General features: G+C 41.4%; 1 protein-coding gene across 1 annotated transcript in view; it reads left to right on the top strand.

Annotated features, from left to right (window-relative positions):
* The first annotated feature begins 442 nt into the window (after positions 1-442).
* The window catches only part of LOC103255951 (regulatory-associated protein of mTOR-like), a 138,333-nt gene continuing 122,696 nt past the window's right edge, over positions 443-16,079 (top strand). The window contains exons 1-3 of the mRNA XM_008053856.2: positions 443-462; positions 1,521-1,581; positions 6,158-6,260. Of these exons, the coding sequence (XP_008052047.2) occupies positions 443-462; positions 1,521-1,581; positions 6,158-6,260 (184 nt within the window). The remainder of the gene's footprint in view (positions 463-1,520; positions 1,582-6,157; positions 6,261-16,079) is intronic.

Raw genomic sequence — 16,079 nt, 5'->3', positions numbered from 1 at the left:
CCAGTGTTTTGATTTGCACTCTTTGAAGGTTGACTGACAGGCACTAATATATTTTTCACCAATGAGGTGACATGCACTTGAATAACATAGGCTTTTGAGTAGGGGTGATCTGATCTGCAGGCCCTATGTGCAAGTCTGACATCAGAGAACTCTGAACACTGGAATATTTTCACAACTCATTTGGCTGCAAAACTTAGTTTGAACTTGGGTGAGACTTGATACTCTTTATTGATTCCATAGAGAGTGTAACTTTATGCATTTCACTGTGGAAATAATAAGTTTTGAATACTGGGTGATGTTCCAGACCCCCTTGCTTGTGTTATATGAGATAGGGCATAGAGACCTTATTATCCTTTCTCAAATCTGAACAGTTCTGAATTTCAAAACCCATCTGGCACCAAGTGATTGCAAAGGAAACTTCCCAGGCTGCTATGATACCGCCATGGCACAGAACCCCAAGAAGTATGGTCTAGCCTTTAAGGGGTGCTTCCAGGGTGGAGGAAGAGACCAGTCATGAGTCAGAACTTTGGATCTTAACACCTAAGAGGCCATCTCCATACACACCCCCTTGCTTTAAGGATAATGAAGTTGTTCAATGTCCAAGGTCATACATTGTTGGTGGTTACTTTAACGTTTTGTAGTTTCTCAAAATGATATTCTTTTCAAATTCAAAATTAACCTCTGGGGATATAACTATGTCATCTTAAATTATATTGCATTGGAAAGAAACGTTTTAAAGTTAAAAAAAACTATTTTATGTACTATTATGAAATTTTTGAGCCGGGCTCGGTGGCTCAGCCTGTAATCCCGCACCTTGGGAAGCTGAGGTGAGTGGATTGCCTGAGTCCACGGGTTCGAGACACCTGGGCAACTTGGTAGACCTCATCTCTACAATTAGGAAAAAAAAAAATTAGCTGGGCGTGGTAGCATGCACCTGTGGTTCCAGCTACTTGGAAGGCTGAGGCAGAAGAATCGCTGGAGCCCAGCAGGTCGAGGCTGCGGTAGCCGGGAGTGGCTACTGCACTCCAGTCTGGGTGACTGAGTGAGACTCCAACTATCAAAAAAAAAAAAAAGAAAGAAAGAAATTTTGGCACATTACATCTGATAGCCCTTACATTGTTAAAATTCTATAACTGTGTTATTTAAAAACATGAATCTAGATTTTTTGGAATGAGGCTGCTATATAAATGAAAATAAAATACCAAAATGATATTTTAGGTATAGCTAAGAATTTTAAACTTACTGGATTTGAAATTTTAGGCTAACACCATTAAAATTTGCAGAGGAGCAAGAATTATTTGATTGGCTTAAAGATATTTACTAGTAATGTCTTTGCCCAATTTTGGAATTAAATTGGTAGCTAGATATTAGAGCAAATATTATTTCATCTCTCTAGTTCATGTGTCAATGTAGTCTCAAGGTGTTGTCTTAAAAAGTATAATGCAAGATGTAGGTTTAGAGATGTATTGGATAAGCAAGGGTGAGTCAAATTAATTTTTTTCTTGTCTTCATTTCTATAGTGTAGTTAATTTCACACCTTCCGATGAGGGCCATGACCTCCTGTTGCTGACCTTTAAAGCAGTAAAAGAGAAATTGTTGTTCTAGGTAACGTTTGGTGAGTCAGAAAGATGGCACTTGTTGACAGACAGAGGTGAAGCCCCTTAGCCATCCACGGGACTAAATAATAATTGGCTTCTGTTAGTATTTCTGCCTTAGGGACTCAAAAATCTTTAGAGATAACTAACTCAGAACTTATTTATTTTACTGAAAATTCTTTATTTTAAATTTATGAACTGCGGTTGTAGAGATGAAGGGAATGTAACTTGTCTAGAATGACTGCTGAGGTAATAGAAACAAGAATAAAGTGAGAGATGTTGGGAATGCTTGCTCAGTGCCCTGCGTCATCCTCTACCACCCTACCTGCCCCCCCCCCCCAGCCCTAGGATACAGACATCCCAACAGCAGAGCCTTTTCTTTCTGGGAGCTGGCTCTAATCCTGGCCCCTTCACTCGCTAGCTCCCTGAACTTGCACCAGTTCCTCACTCCCTAGATGCCTTGGTGGTGTGGGAACACTACCACCTAGTTCATGGCCCTTTAGTGAAGGATAAAGTGTTGTGTGAGCTTAAACTGCATGGCACAGTGCCTGCTAGGAGCAAGTACTTAACAAATGGAGACCATTATCGACCACAAGGGCTGAGACTGAGCCCAAAACCTGACTGCAAACTTCCTTGGGGTAAGAGGAGAAGATATGGTGTTACTGAGACGCATTAGCTCAGAAAAAGAGCTCTGCTTCCTTTCTCCCGGGTGCGCCAGGAATGCGGATGCTGGGGAGAAAGCACTGCAGGCCAGCTCCAGGGCAGTTGACTGTGGCACTTGGCTTGAGAAGCAGTGGGGGTGTTGGCATCTCTTAGAATATGCCTCTAAGTGTTGTTTTTTCTGCTGGATTTTGTGACAGGCGCCTGACATCAGTTTAAGGGAATTCTCTTTGCAGATTAAGGACAAAATAAGAAACCAGCTGAGAACCAGTGAAGCTGTGGTGAGAACACATGGTCTGTTTTGAAAATTAGGGAACCTGGTCCATATAAATTATTTTTTCCGTGAAAGGTTTCCCTTCCCCTTAGAGGGGCCCCTGCAGATGTCTGTAGGTAAGACCACCCTTTTCCTTAGGAAGCAACTTGGAACTTGCTCCAGGGTTTGAATCAATGCCTCGCGGAGACCTTAAAGTTCCATATTACAGAGCATGAAAGAAACACCTTTGATTTAAATCTGTTGTAGGGCAGGTGTTCACAGTTACTCACCATGTCTATAGGAAGACCATGAGAATGTTTACACAAAATACCCAGTTTGAAGTAGCTCATCCTCAAAGACTGAGTTTGCTATAAAGTAATTGATTAGATGCATGAGATTATTGATACTGATCACTCAAATATTGAAAAATGACTAACAACTACAGTTACTTTTATTGTTCTCTGATTGATTTTCAGCCTTTTCTCCTGATAGTAGGTAAAGGGACCATTTGCCTCTTATGGTTCATAATGGAAGATTCTGGTACATTTCTATGGGAAGATGATAATTGTTTTCAGTATTTCTATGGAGGCAGAGGTGCAGTTCCTTTAGAAAGTGATATCATTGATAAATACTTTTTGTTAAGTGTTGGAAGAGGAAGAACTAAAATACTTCCTTTTCCCCCACATCCATACAACTTTAAAGTCTGTTTTCAAGAAAGGAATTTTATCTTGATATAATAAGATCAGTAGCCATCATCATGCATAATGATGAAACATTTATGCAAATCTCATTAAAATCTAGTACAAAGATCTCCTCTCTCATCCTTTTGTGATTATTAATAGCATTAATTTAGAAGTTCTGGTCAGTGCGCTAAGACCTCAAACAGAAACAAGAAGAATGATGTATTGGAAAGAATGAGACCCATCATTGCTCATAGACAGTATAATTGTGTATTTACAAAACCAGAAGAGAACCACCAAAAAACAATTATACTTGGTTAGGAATTCAGTTAAGTGATTAAGCATTTTTCTAATATATCAGCAGTTGATAAGAAACTGTTATGGGAAAATACATGTATTTTTCCCAAATACTCATGAAATAGCTAGAAATAATCTTTTACTTAAAAAAAAACTTACAAAAATGTTTGTATATTTTTATTGGTACATAATAGTTATATTTTTGTGGGTATGTGTGCTAATTTGATACACACATATAATCAAATTGCTTAATTGGGATTTATGTAATATGTATATGTTGTATACTCATGTTTACATTTATATCACATATTTATCTCTTTTTAGCACTAGAAACATTCGAATTATTCTCTCTTAACTATTTTAAAAATATTTATTTATTTATTTAGGGATAGCCTCTTACTGTGTTGACCTATACTGGAGTATAGTGGCTATTCATAGGTTTAGTCATAGCTCACTGCAGCCTTGAACTCCTGGCCTCAAGCAATTCCCCTGCCTCTACTTGCCAAGAACTTTGTGACTACAGGCATGCACCACCATGCCTAGCTCTCTTCTAGCTGTTGGAAATATACAGTCAATTAATGTTAACTACAGTCACCCTATTGATTTATTGAATACCAGGTCTTAGGTATAATCTTAATAAGAAATGAACAGGACTTATTGGTGAAGAAAACTATAAAAAAACTACTGAGGAAAGTTAAAAGGATATTTCAATAAATAGAGAAACATATTCTGTGTAGAATTTAGAATATTATGAGGACGTTACTTCTTGCCAAATTCAACTTACATGTTCAATATAGTTTTAATAAAAATCTCAACAGGATTAAAAAATTGAATAATTGATTAATTTGAAAAAATAGATGAATATAAGTAGCTAAATAAAGCTTAACATTATTTTTGTGGATAAAAAATGGACCCTTCAAAGTATTGTGAAATGTAAAGGTATATTATTTAAATTAATGTGATACTAATAAAAGTATTGGTTAGTATGTTAATAGGATGAATTTGACTACCCAGAAATAGAATTTTGTCTATATGAGGATATATGCCAAATGAGTCCCTGTATACCTGTGAGTTTGGGGGAGATTATTTAACAGGATTGGCACAATTGGCTAGTATTTTGAGAAAAAAAATGAATTCTCATCTTGTATCATATAGCTAAATAACATCCAGATGGCTTAAAGGGCCAAATTTAAAACAAAAACAGAAACACAAGAACAAAATAATGTATTGACTCATTCAGCAAATAGCACCTGTTCAGTGCCAGGTTTTTGCTCAAATGAGTTGACCCAGGTTCTTGTGGAGCCTCTGGTCCACTGAGGAGTGTAGACAGGCTTGAGCTTTGCCAGGAGGAAAGCACAGATGTAATTGTAGTGTTTACCAGATGGCTCTACCCTGATCAGGTGTTTGGGGAGTATGTTGAGGGGTGTTCAGAGAAGGCCTTTCTGAGAAATTGATCTTTAAACTGAGATCTGAGGAGAGAGAGCAGGGCAGGTGACACTGACTGAGGGGAGCTCAGCCAGAGGGAACTAAGGGTCTTAGGGCCAAGAGCTTAGCGCAGGCATGCTGAATGGCCTGAAGTGGAAGTGTAAGTATGAATAGGTAGCCCACAAAAGATCAGAGATACAAATAATGAATACATAGTGGAAAAAAAAAGAATGCAGACTAAATCAACGTGACAAATTTTCTTATGAAATAATCGATCAATGATTTAAAATAACGAGAAGAGCAATAATCTGGTGGGAGTGTGAATTTGGGCAACTTATTTTGCAAAGGAATTTGGCAGAACATATCAAGTGCTTTAAAATGTTTATATCAAGCCATGTGCGGTGGCTAACGCCTATAATCCCAGCACTGTGGAAAGCTGAGGCGAGAGGATTGCCTGAGCCCAGGAGTTCAAGACCAGTCTGGGCAACTTGGCGAGACCTTGTCTCTACAATAAATCAAAAAATTAGCCGGGCGTGGTGGCATGTACCTGTAGTTCCAGCTACTTGGAAGACTGAGGCAGGAGGATCGCCTGAGCCCAGCAGGTTGAGGCTGCAGTGACTGTGAGCATGCTACTGCACTCCAGCCTGGGCGACATAGTGAGACTCAGGCTCAAAAAAACCCAACAAAACAAGCCGGGCTCAGTGGCTCAGCCTGTAATCCCATGCCTTTGGGAGGCTGAGGTGAGTGAATTGCCTGGGCAGCGAGACCTCATCTCTACAATAAATCAAAAAATCAGCCGGGCGTGGTAGTGCATGCCTGTAATTCCGGCTACTCGGAAGACTGAGGCGGAAGGATCGCCGGAGCCCATCAGGTGAGGCTGCGGTGGCCGGGAGCGTGCCACTGCACTTCAGTCTGGGCGACCGAGTGAGACTCCAACTCAAAAAACAAAAAACAAAGTCTATATTTATCTTTTGATCAGATAATTCTAGTTCTGGAGATTTATCATAAGGAAATCCAAGAAAAGTCACTCCTGCCATGTCCCCTTTGCTCCTGCCCCTTACTCTGAAACCTTGTCTTTAAGGAAGGAAGTTATTCCTGCATTAGCTAGCGCTGGGATAACCCAGGTGACAGGTGAATGGAAGACTGGATGGAGGGCATTCGCTGACTGTTCTGGGGACATTTAAAAAGCTCAAAAATGCATGAGTGAGTCCTATAATGACGTATTTTTGTTGTTGTTGTGTTTTCAGATGAAGACGGTCAGTGTTGCCTTAGTTTTGTGCCTGAATGTTGGTGTGGACCCTCCTGATGTGGTGAAGACCACGCCCTGTGCACGTCTAGAGTGCTGGATCGGTAAGTGCCTGTCCTTCCTCATCCCTGCCACGAGGGCCTGTGGACAGCTCTGGGCTGGGCAGTGCTCAACAAATCCTTGTTCTGGAAGGGGGGCTGTCTGATGATTTTATTTCTTTTTGGAGTTGTATAGCCTTTAAGTAGCATTAGATGCATTCACCTATGATTTGTAGTAGAGAAAAAGTGTCTCAAGGAAAAGTAATAAAATAATTATTGGTTTATATAATTTTCTCCTTTAAATTTGCCCTTTGTCTGGCATAGAATAGATATTCACACTTCCAGAAAAAAAATGGAAGGACTGATACCTGCATGCATATATATTTATAGAAAAGATAGATTGAACCATTTCTAGCAAAACATTACATAATATATATATAATAATAGCCAGTATTTTTTGTGTGCTTATAGTGTGATAGGTACTATTTGAAGCAAGCACTTTTTGCTTATTAACGTATTTAATCCTCACAACAGCTCTATGTGGTAGGCTTTATTATTAACCTCTACTTAAGAACTGTGGAAAATGAGACATAGGGGTTAGTGATTTGCCCACAATTGTCCTGTAAGTAGCAGAGATGGGATTTGAATCTCCGCAGTCCAAGTCCAAGTCCAGAGACTGTTCATTTTTTAAAATTGTGACAGAACATACACGATATAAAATACCATTCTAGCCATTATTCAGTGTAAAATTCAGTGACATTAATTGCATTCACAATGTTTTTCAACCATCATCACATCTATCATCAGTATTTTTCCACCATCTTAAATGGAAACTCTGTTTATTGTACAACTCCTCATTCCCTCTTTCTCCTATCCCTGAGTTAACCCGATTCTACTGGGTCTCTATGAATTTGTCTACTCTAGAGGCCTCATTTAAGTTGAATCATAGAATATTTGTCCTTTTGTGTCTGGCTTTTATTAAGCATAATGTCCCCAAGGTTCATCCATGTTGTAGCATGTGTCAGAATTTAATTTCATTTTAAGATCAAAGAATGTTCTGTTGTATGAATAACACCACATATTGTTTATCCATTCATCTCTTGATGGACATTTAGGTTGATTTTTGCTTTTGGCCACTGTGAATAATGTTGCTTTGAACATGGCTATACAAGTATCTGTCCAAATGGTTTCTGGTTTTTGTTTTTGTTTTTTGAGTTGAAGTCTCACTCTGTCGCCCAGGCTGGAGCACAGTGGCACGCTCATGGCCACCACAACCTTGACCTGCTGGGCTCAGGTGATCCTTCTGCCTCAGCCTTCCAAGTAGCTGGTACTACAGCTGTGTGCCACCACACCTGGCTAATTTTTAAAAATTTATTGTAGAGATGAGGTCTCACCAAGTTGCCCAGGCTGGTCTCAAACCCCTGGGCTCAGACAGTCTTCTCACCTCAGCCTCCCAAAGTGCTGGGATCATTTCGAGCCACTGCACCTGGGTGATTCATCCTTACTTTTAATTATTTTGGATATAGACCTAGAATTGGAATTGCTGGATCACATGTTAATTCTATGCTTAACTTTTTGAGAAATCACCATATTGTTTTTCACAGTGGCTGTACCATTTTATATTCTCACCAGCAATGCACCAGAGATCCATTTTTTTCCACATTCTATTCTGGCCAACACTTGGCTATTTTCTGTTTTTTAAAAATTTAAAAAAATTTTACAGTGTTATCTTTATAGATGTGAAGTAGATCCCATTGTGGTTTGATTTGCATTTGCCTAATGATTTGTGATATTGAGCATCTTTGTATGAGCTTATTGACCATTTGTATATCTTCTCTGGAGAAATTTTGACTTAAATTCTTTGCCCTTTTTTTTTTTTGAGTTGGAGTCTCACTCTGTCGCCTAGACTGGAGTGCAGTGGCCGCTCCTGGCCACCGCAGCCTCGACCTGCTGGGCTCCGGCGATCCTTCCACCTCAGCCTTCCAAGTAGCTGGAACTACAGCCACGTGCTACCACGCCAGGCTAATTTTTTGATTTATTGTAGAGATGAGTTCTTGCCAAGTTGCCCAGGCGGGTCTCGAACCCGCGGGCTCAGGCTGCCCATTTTTGAATTGGGTTGTTTGTTTATTTTGTTGTTGAGTTATAGGAATTCTGTATATATTCTGGATATTACTATTGCTTTTTCTTTTGTTCTCAAGTTTATTGAAATATAATTTATATACAGTATAGTTCACCTTTTTTTTTTTTTTGAGATGGAGTCTCACTCTGTCACCCAGACTGGAGTGCAGTGGCCGCTCCCGGCCACTGCAGCCTTGACCTGCTGGGCTCCAGCGATCCTTCCGCCCCAGCCTTCCAAGTAGCAGGAACTACAGGCGAGCGCTACCACACCTGGCTAATTTTTTTGATTTATTGTAGAGATGAGGTCTCACCTGCCCAGGTGGGTCTCGAACCCGTGGGCTCAGCCTAATTCACCTTTTTAGGTATACATTTCTATGAGCTTTGGCAAATATATAGAGTCATGTGACAAATACCACAATCACTATATAGTACATTTCTGTCACACCAAGAAAGTTCCCTTGGTACCCTTTGTAATCAATCCCCTTCCTTTTCCTGAGCCCCAGACAACCACTGGTCTGATTTTTGAACTTACATTTTTTTTCTTTTGCAGAATGTCATTTAACTGGAGTCATATAGTTTGTAGCTTTTGTGTCTTACTTCTTTCTTTCTTTCTTTTTTTTTTTTTTTTTTTGAGTTGGAGTTTTACTCTATCACCCAGACTGGAGGGCAGTGGCACTCTCTTGGCCACCGCAGCCTCGACCTGCTGGGCTCCTGCAAACCTTCCGCCTCAGCCTTCCAAGTAGCCGGAATTACAGGCGCGCGCTACTGTGCCTGGCTAATTTTTGATTTATTGTAGAGATGAGGTCTTGCCAAGTTGCCCGGGCGGGTCTCGAACCTGCGGGCTCAGGCAATTCACTCATCTCGGCCTCCCAAAGCACGGATTACAGGCCGAGTCATCGAGCCCAACTTCTCTTCTTTCATTTGGCAAAATTCATTTGAGAGTCATCCATGTTGCTACATGTATTAGTAGTTTTTTTCCATTTATTCTATTTTGTGGATGTATCATAATTGTTTATCCATTTACCAGTTAATGAAGGTTTGTGTTGTTTGTAGTTTTGGGCAATTATGAATAAGTTTGCTATAAGCACTTGATCTTTGTGTGGACATATTTTCTTTTGGGTAAGTATTTAGGACTGGGTTTATAAGATCATATGTTAAGTAGGTGTTTAATTCTTTAAGAAACTGCCAAACTGTTTTTCATTGTACCATTTTGCGTTCCTACTAGCAATATATGAGATTTCAGTTGGTCTACATCCTCACTAACGCTTGGTATTGTCAGTTTTTAAAAGACAAAAAAAAAAAAAGTGTCTTGTATATTCACCATTTTGGGACCATACATTTCTTTGTATAGGCTCAACTTTCTATCAGGTATCATAATCCTTCTGCCTGAAGAACTTCCTTTAACATTTCTTATAGTGCTGGTTGGCAGGCAATGAATTTTTCCACATTTTTGTTTGGAAAAATTATTCATTTTGTCTTTGTTTTTAAATGATATTTTCTCTGGGTATAGAATTTTGTGTTGATGCTTTTCTTTTAGTACTGTACTTTAAAACTTATCTTCTGGCTAGCATAGTTTCTGATAAGAAGTCTGCTGTAATTCTTCTCATTGCATATTTTGTTTATTTTTTCTCTGGCAACTTTCAATAACTTTTTTCTACCTTTGCAGTCTTAGTAGTTTGTCTATGAAATATATGTATTTTTGTCTTTTTGGTTTTTCCAACTTATACTTTTTTTTCTTTAGGGGTCCTACTATATTGCCCAGGCTAGGGTGGGCTTGAACTCCTGGGTTCAGGCAATCTTCCTACCTCAGTTTCCCAAGTAGCTGGGACTATAGGAGCATACCATCATGCCTGTGGAACTTATTCTTTTTGGGTTTCTTTGAACTTCTTGAGTGTGTAGTTTCATGTCTTCGTTTTGAAAAATTCCCAGCTGTTTTCTTTTGAAATATTTCTTCTCCCTTGTTTTCTTCCTCTTGTTGGACTCAATTGTGTATGTGTCAGATTGCTTATGAACGTGTCAGCTCTTGGATGTGCTCTTCTGTTTGTTTTCTCCCATATTTCACTGAGCTTTTCCTCATTTGCATCCCAGTCTACTGCTAAAGCAGTTGAAGGAATTCTTTTTCTCAGATATTGGGTTTTTTATTTCTAGCTTTTTTATTGACTCTATATTTCACTTTCCAATAAAGGGGCTTTTTGTTGTTGTTGTTTTGAGAAAGCAGGATTTATTAAGAGGACAGAAAAGCTCCCACAGTGGGAGGGGACCCAAAGGAGTTGCCCTCTAATACATGTTGTTCACCTTTCCTTCTAGGTCCTCTGTTGCATTTATCATTGTTATTTTATAGGCCCTGACCTGTAGTTGAGAAATTTGGGTCATCTCTGCTGAGTCTGATTCTCCTGATTCCTTTTCTCTTGTCTGTAATTTGCTTTTCCTTGCTTTGTGTGCTTTATAAATTTGATTGTATATTGGACATTCTGGATAGAAAGACAATAGAGAATGAGATAAATCTTGTAGTCAGTAATCTAGTTGGTAGTTAACCCAAGTTGGATTTTGTTGTTGACATGGTCACACCTATCGTAGCAGATGCTTCAAGTTCTTAAAGTGATTAGTTGGTCCTTGTATATCAGTCAGAGTTCTCCAGAGAAACAGAAACAGTAGGAGGTGTGTGTGTACATATAAGTATGTGCATATGAATGCATGTATGTAAAAAGAAATTTATTTCAAGGCATTGGCTCATGTGATTGTGGGGGCTGGCAAGTCTGTAGTCTGTAGGGCAGGCTAGCAGGCTGGAACTTTAAAGTAGGAGCTGATGCTGCAGTCTTGAGGCAGAAATTTTTTTTCTCAGGAAAACCCATTTGGCTTTCAAGGCCTTTCAACTGATTGGATGAGGCACCTTCCATATTACCAAATAAAATCTCCTTTACTTCAGGTCAGCTGATTGTAGATGTTAACTACATGTATAGAATACCTTCACAGCAACACTGAGATTGTGTTTGATTTAATCGCTGATTGTAGATGTTAACTACATGTATAGAATACCTTCATATTAATGTTTGATTGAATTGCTGGGTGCTGTGACCTGGTCCAGTAGACACATAAAGCTGACCAGCACAGTCCTTTTGCTCATGTGTTAGAGTGGGTGCAGGTATCCTAGGGGTTTTCCCCAGGGTTCCTGCTCCAGATCCAGCCTGAGCTGTGCCTGCACATCTGTCTTACTGAGTGGTCCTCGCTGCTTTGACTCTCTCCTGGCATAGGATTTCCATTGCTACTTACTCATGCTAGGCTCATGCGGCTGTGGGGATTCTCTGTTGTCCTGGTCTCTCCTCAGTCTTAGACAGGCCCTGTGTGTCTGAGTCTTGTGTGTAGTGAGTTGCAGTGTTTTTGCCTGTCTCCCAAGTGGCTAACCTCTGCCTAGTTTCAGTATAGAATTCTGTGCCCAGGGTATTTTCTGCCCCTACCCCAGGGTAGACTTTTTTGCTGCTTCCCTCACTCCATTGTGGATGATCTTCACCTGTATCTTGGAAGAATGTTTCCCATACCCACGATGAGCAAGACAGGTTTTGTCTCTTTCCCTCTCTTTGAGTACAGTGGGTCTGTGCCTGTGCTTGTCTTGTGGGCAGCGTGTCTCCTGCCTCTAGCTCCAGGGGCTTCCGACTTTGCTCCCTAGGAGAGCAGGTCTATAGGGGCAGGTGGGGTTTCAAGCTTTTTCTGCAACTGTGCTGCCCAAGGAGTGTCCCCAGCCCTGCCTCCTGTTGTTTCTCATGAGCACCTTGTGGTATGCATGCAAGGGAGTGTGAGTGCCCCTTATTCTGGGACCCTGGTGATTCAGATTGATGTGCTGGCCCACAGTTGGGCTTTGAAGATTTGTTGCCATTTTAGCTGGGTTTTTCTGGCTTTTGCTCTTCAAAGGTGGAACTTGTGCTTGTGTCTGGTCTCTCAGAGGGGATAGGCCTATGAAATTCAGTTTATTTGCCTGCCCTGCAGTCTCAGCTCTCTTATGGGCTCAAGAAATATTAGGATATTAATGATTATTCAACTTTCTCCAGATGATAGGATTAGGGCAACTTTGTTTTTGAGCTTTCTACAGCCTAAGCACAACCAGAAGTTCTCTTTATTACTTTAACAAAAAAATTACAAATTATTCTAATCTGAATTGGAAAAAAGTTGTTTTTCCTCGTTGATTTGCCCGTGTCAGTATCTGAGGGTGTTTTAGGATGATAGCCCGCCTACCATTGCTTGGCTCCTTACTCCATACCCTGTGACAGAGGAGCCGTGTTCTGTGATCGACGTCTTGGTTTATTTTGAGTTGGAGTCTCACTGTCGCCCAGACTGGAGTGCAGTGGTATGCTACCTACCACCGCAGCCTCGACCTGCTGGGCTCTGGCAATCCTTCCACCTCAGCTTTCCAAGTAGCCAGAACTATAGGTGTGTGCTACCACGCCCAGCTAATTTTTTTTTTTGAGTTGGATTCTCACTCTGTCGCCCAGACTGGAGTGCAGTGGCTGCTCCCGGCCACCGCAGCCTCGACCTGCTGGGCTCCGGCGATCCTTCCGTTTCAACCTTCCAAGTAGCTGGAACTACCCATGCGCGCTACCACGCCCAGCTAATTTTTTTTGATTTATTGTAGAGACGAGGTCTCACCTGCCCAGGCGGGTCTTGAACCCGTGGGCTCAGGCAATCCACTCACCTCAGCCTCCCAAAGGTGCGGGATTACAGGCTGAGCCACTGAGCCTGGCTAATTTTTTATTTATTGTAGAGATGAGGACTTGCCAAGTTGCTCGGGCTGGTCTTGAACCCACGGGTTCAGGTAATCCACTCGCCTCAGCCTCCTAAAGTGCTGGGATTACGGGCTGAGCCACTGAGCCTGGCCTGTGGCCGACTTCTTATATGATTTCTTGGCTTACTACTCTCGCCTGGTGACTGTGCTGGTTGAAACTGACTACTTATTAGCCACCACTGACTGTTTCCACTTTTTTTCTCATGCCAGAGCTGAATTCAATCAGTTGTTTTCTATTTTCTCTCTAACTACTCTTATGTGAGGTTTTTTTTGTTTTGTTTTTTTGTTTTTTTGTTTTTGAGTTGGAGTCTCACTCTGTCACCCAGGCTGGAGTGCAGTGGCCACTCCCAGCCACCGCAGCCTCAACCTGCTGGGCTCCGGCGATCCTTCCGCCTCAGCCTTCCAAGTAGCCGGAATTACAGGCATGCACTACCACGCCCAGCTAATTTTTTGATTTATTGTAGAGATGAGGTCTCGCTGCCCAGGCAGGTCTCGAACCCGCGGGCTCGGCAGTCCACTCACCTCAGCCTTCCAAAGGCGCGAGATTACAGGCTGAGCCACCGAGCCCGGCTTATGTGAGGTTTTTTAGAACTAGTCTTCCTAATCTGGATTTCTGTGCTCCCAGGGATGTGCAAACCCTCTGGGGCTGTGTAGGTGGTGTCGTCTGAGAATAGAACCACCAGCCTGAGGAGCCTTAGTTTTTATTAGATTCTCAAGGGTTCACCCCCTCCCCAAATCCCAGAAGTACTCTCTCTCACAGTCTCTTTGATCAGTATTAATTCAATGTTTATGATAAGAAAAAGAATTCCTTACTTCCTTTTTGTTGTGAAAGATCCAGCAAATGAATAGATTTTTCAAAAATGGTAGTTTTAAAAATTTTCTGTAACTTAGGAATATTATCTAATTTGTAATAATTTCAAATGGGTTTTGAGACGGGGCATATGCTTTTTTCTAAGTCTAAATTTTTTGTTTGGCCTTTATTAAAAAGTGGGTAGGCCTGGTCCTGGTGACGGTGATTTTAACAATATGGGATTAAAAAAAAGAATTCTAATGATTTGATTCGGAAAATTTGCAGTGGTGTCTAGCAGTTCATATTTTATTTGTTTATTTATTTAAAGTTGGGACCTCACTCTGTCACCCAGGCTGGAGTACAGTGGCATGATCATGACAATCACAGCTCATGGCAGCCTCAGCCTCCTGGGCTCAAGCGGTTCTTCCACCTCAGCATCTGAGTAGCTGGGACTCCAGGCATACACTACCATCAAGTTAGTTTTTTAAAACTTTTTTTGTGGAGATGACGTTTTACTATGTTGCCCAGGCTGGTCTTGAACTCCTGGGCTCAAGAAATCTGCCAGTCTTGGCCTCCCAAAGTGCTGGGATTACAGGTGTGAGTCACTGCACCTGGCTAATATTTATTTGGGGCAAAAAAAATTGAAAGTTGCAAGTATAGTACTAAGCCATTTTTTTTCTGTTGCATTGAAGGCTGCTGACATGGTACCCCATCACCTCTCAATTCTCTAGTGTATAATTCCCGCCAGCAGGGAGTTTCTCTTTCCAGATCATAACACAGTCATCAGAATCAGGGGGTTAGCATAGACACATACGGTCATGTAAGTCTCAGACTGAATTTGAGTTTGCCAGTTTTTCCCAATAATGTTTTTTGTAGCACAGGGATCCTGCTCAGTGCTACGTGTTGCCTTAATTTCATCTCACTCTGAACCAGGTTCACAGGCTTTCCTTGACTCTCATGACCTTGACACTTGAAGATTATAGCCTCTTTGTTTTGTAGAATGTCCCCTCTGTTTCTTAATGATTCAATTTAGGCTATGTTTCTTTGGCAGGAGTCTCACAGAAGAGAGCTGATTTCTTCTCTCCGCACCGTACCAGGTGGCTCATGGTTTTGATTTAGCCCATTACTGGTTATGCAACTCTTCTCCTTTGATTAAGCTGGTGCCTGCTGGACTTCATTGTGAAATTCCCCTTTGTAGTTAGTAGGCATTTTCGGAAGAGGTGTTTTGAGACTGTGTAAATATTTCTTTCCTCATCACTTTCAATTTATTCATTTTGAACTCCTGGTTTCCTTTTTTACTCAGTGAATTGTAATTGAATGTCATCATTATTTGCTGCTGAGCTTCTCTCCCATCTAATTGGGAACCCATTCAGGTTGACTGTTGTGGCCTTTTTTCTTGCTTCCAACACTCTTTGAGTGCACCCTTACTTTGTCTCATCTAGTTCTTTCCCTGCCTTACTCCGGAATCAACCATCTTTGCAGGGCACCCAATTTCTTTTAGTGGAGTATGGTGTTTAAAAATCAAGATCTGGGTGCCAGATCTCTTGGGAACTGGTGTGTTACTGTTCCCAGGACCTCTTTCATTGGGCAGAGTGAGGAAATGCACGTGAGCATGTATGTTACATGTGTACTTTCCTGTGCTCATATTTCTGTACCTGTCTATCTGTATTTACACTCACACTACCTATCCCAACACAGCAGGGGACTTTCTGTATTTGTAAGTCCCTCGTCTAACAGAGAGAAACTTGGTATCGTTTAGCCTTACTAGCCTTATTCTATTTGCTAATTTGATGACTCTTCCTGTATGAACCTCCTTCTCCTTTCTGCTAAAGTTGCTCCTCTCAGTCTCCCTTACCCTGTACCACTTTCTCCACAGCATCTGCCTTTTTTTTTTGAGTTGGAGTCTGGAGTGCAGTGGCCACTCTCGGCCACCGCAGCCTCGACCTGCTGGGCTCCGGCGATCTTTCTGCCTCAGCCTTCCAAGTAGCTGGACCTACAGGCGTGCGCTACCACGCCTGGCTAATTTTTTTTGATTTACTGTAGAAATGAGGTCTTGCCTGCCCAGGCGGGTCTCAAACCCGCAGGCTCAAGCAATCCAATCACCTCAACCTCCCAAAGGCGCAGGATTACAGGCTGAGCCACCGAGCCCGGCTCATCTGCCTTTCTTATTGCCCCAGTCCAGTGCTTGTATGGGTCATCTCTC

The sequence above is a fragment of the Carlito syrichta genome, unplaced genomic scaffold (assembly GCF_000164805.1).
Source record: "Carlito syrichta isolate Samal-C Ts95f unplaced genomic scaffold, Tarsius_syrichta-2.0.1 Scaffold288757, whole genome shotgun sequence".
Lineage (NCBI taxonomy): Eukaryota > Metazoa > Chordata > Mammalia > Primates > Tarsiidae > Carlito > Carlito syrichta.
Note: the sequence above shows the minus strand (reverse complement) of the source record. Positions and strands in the feature narration are given on the sequence as shown.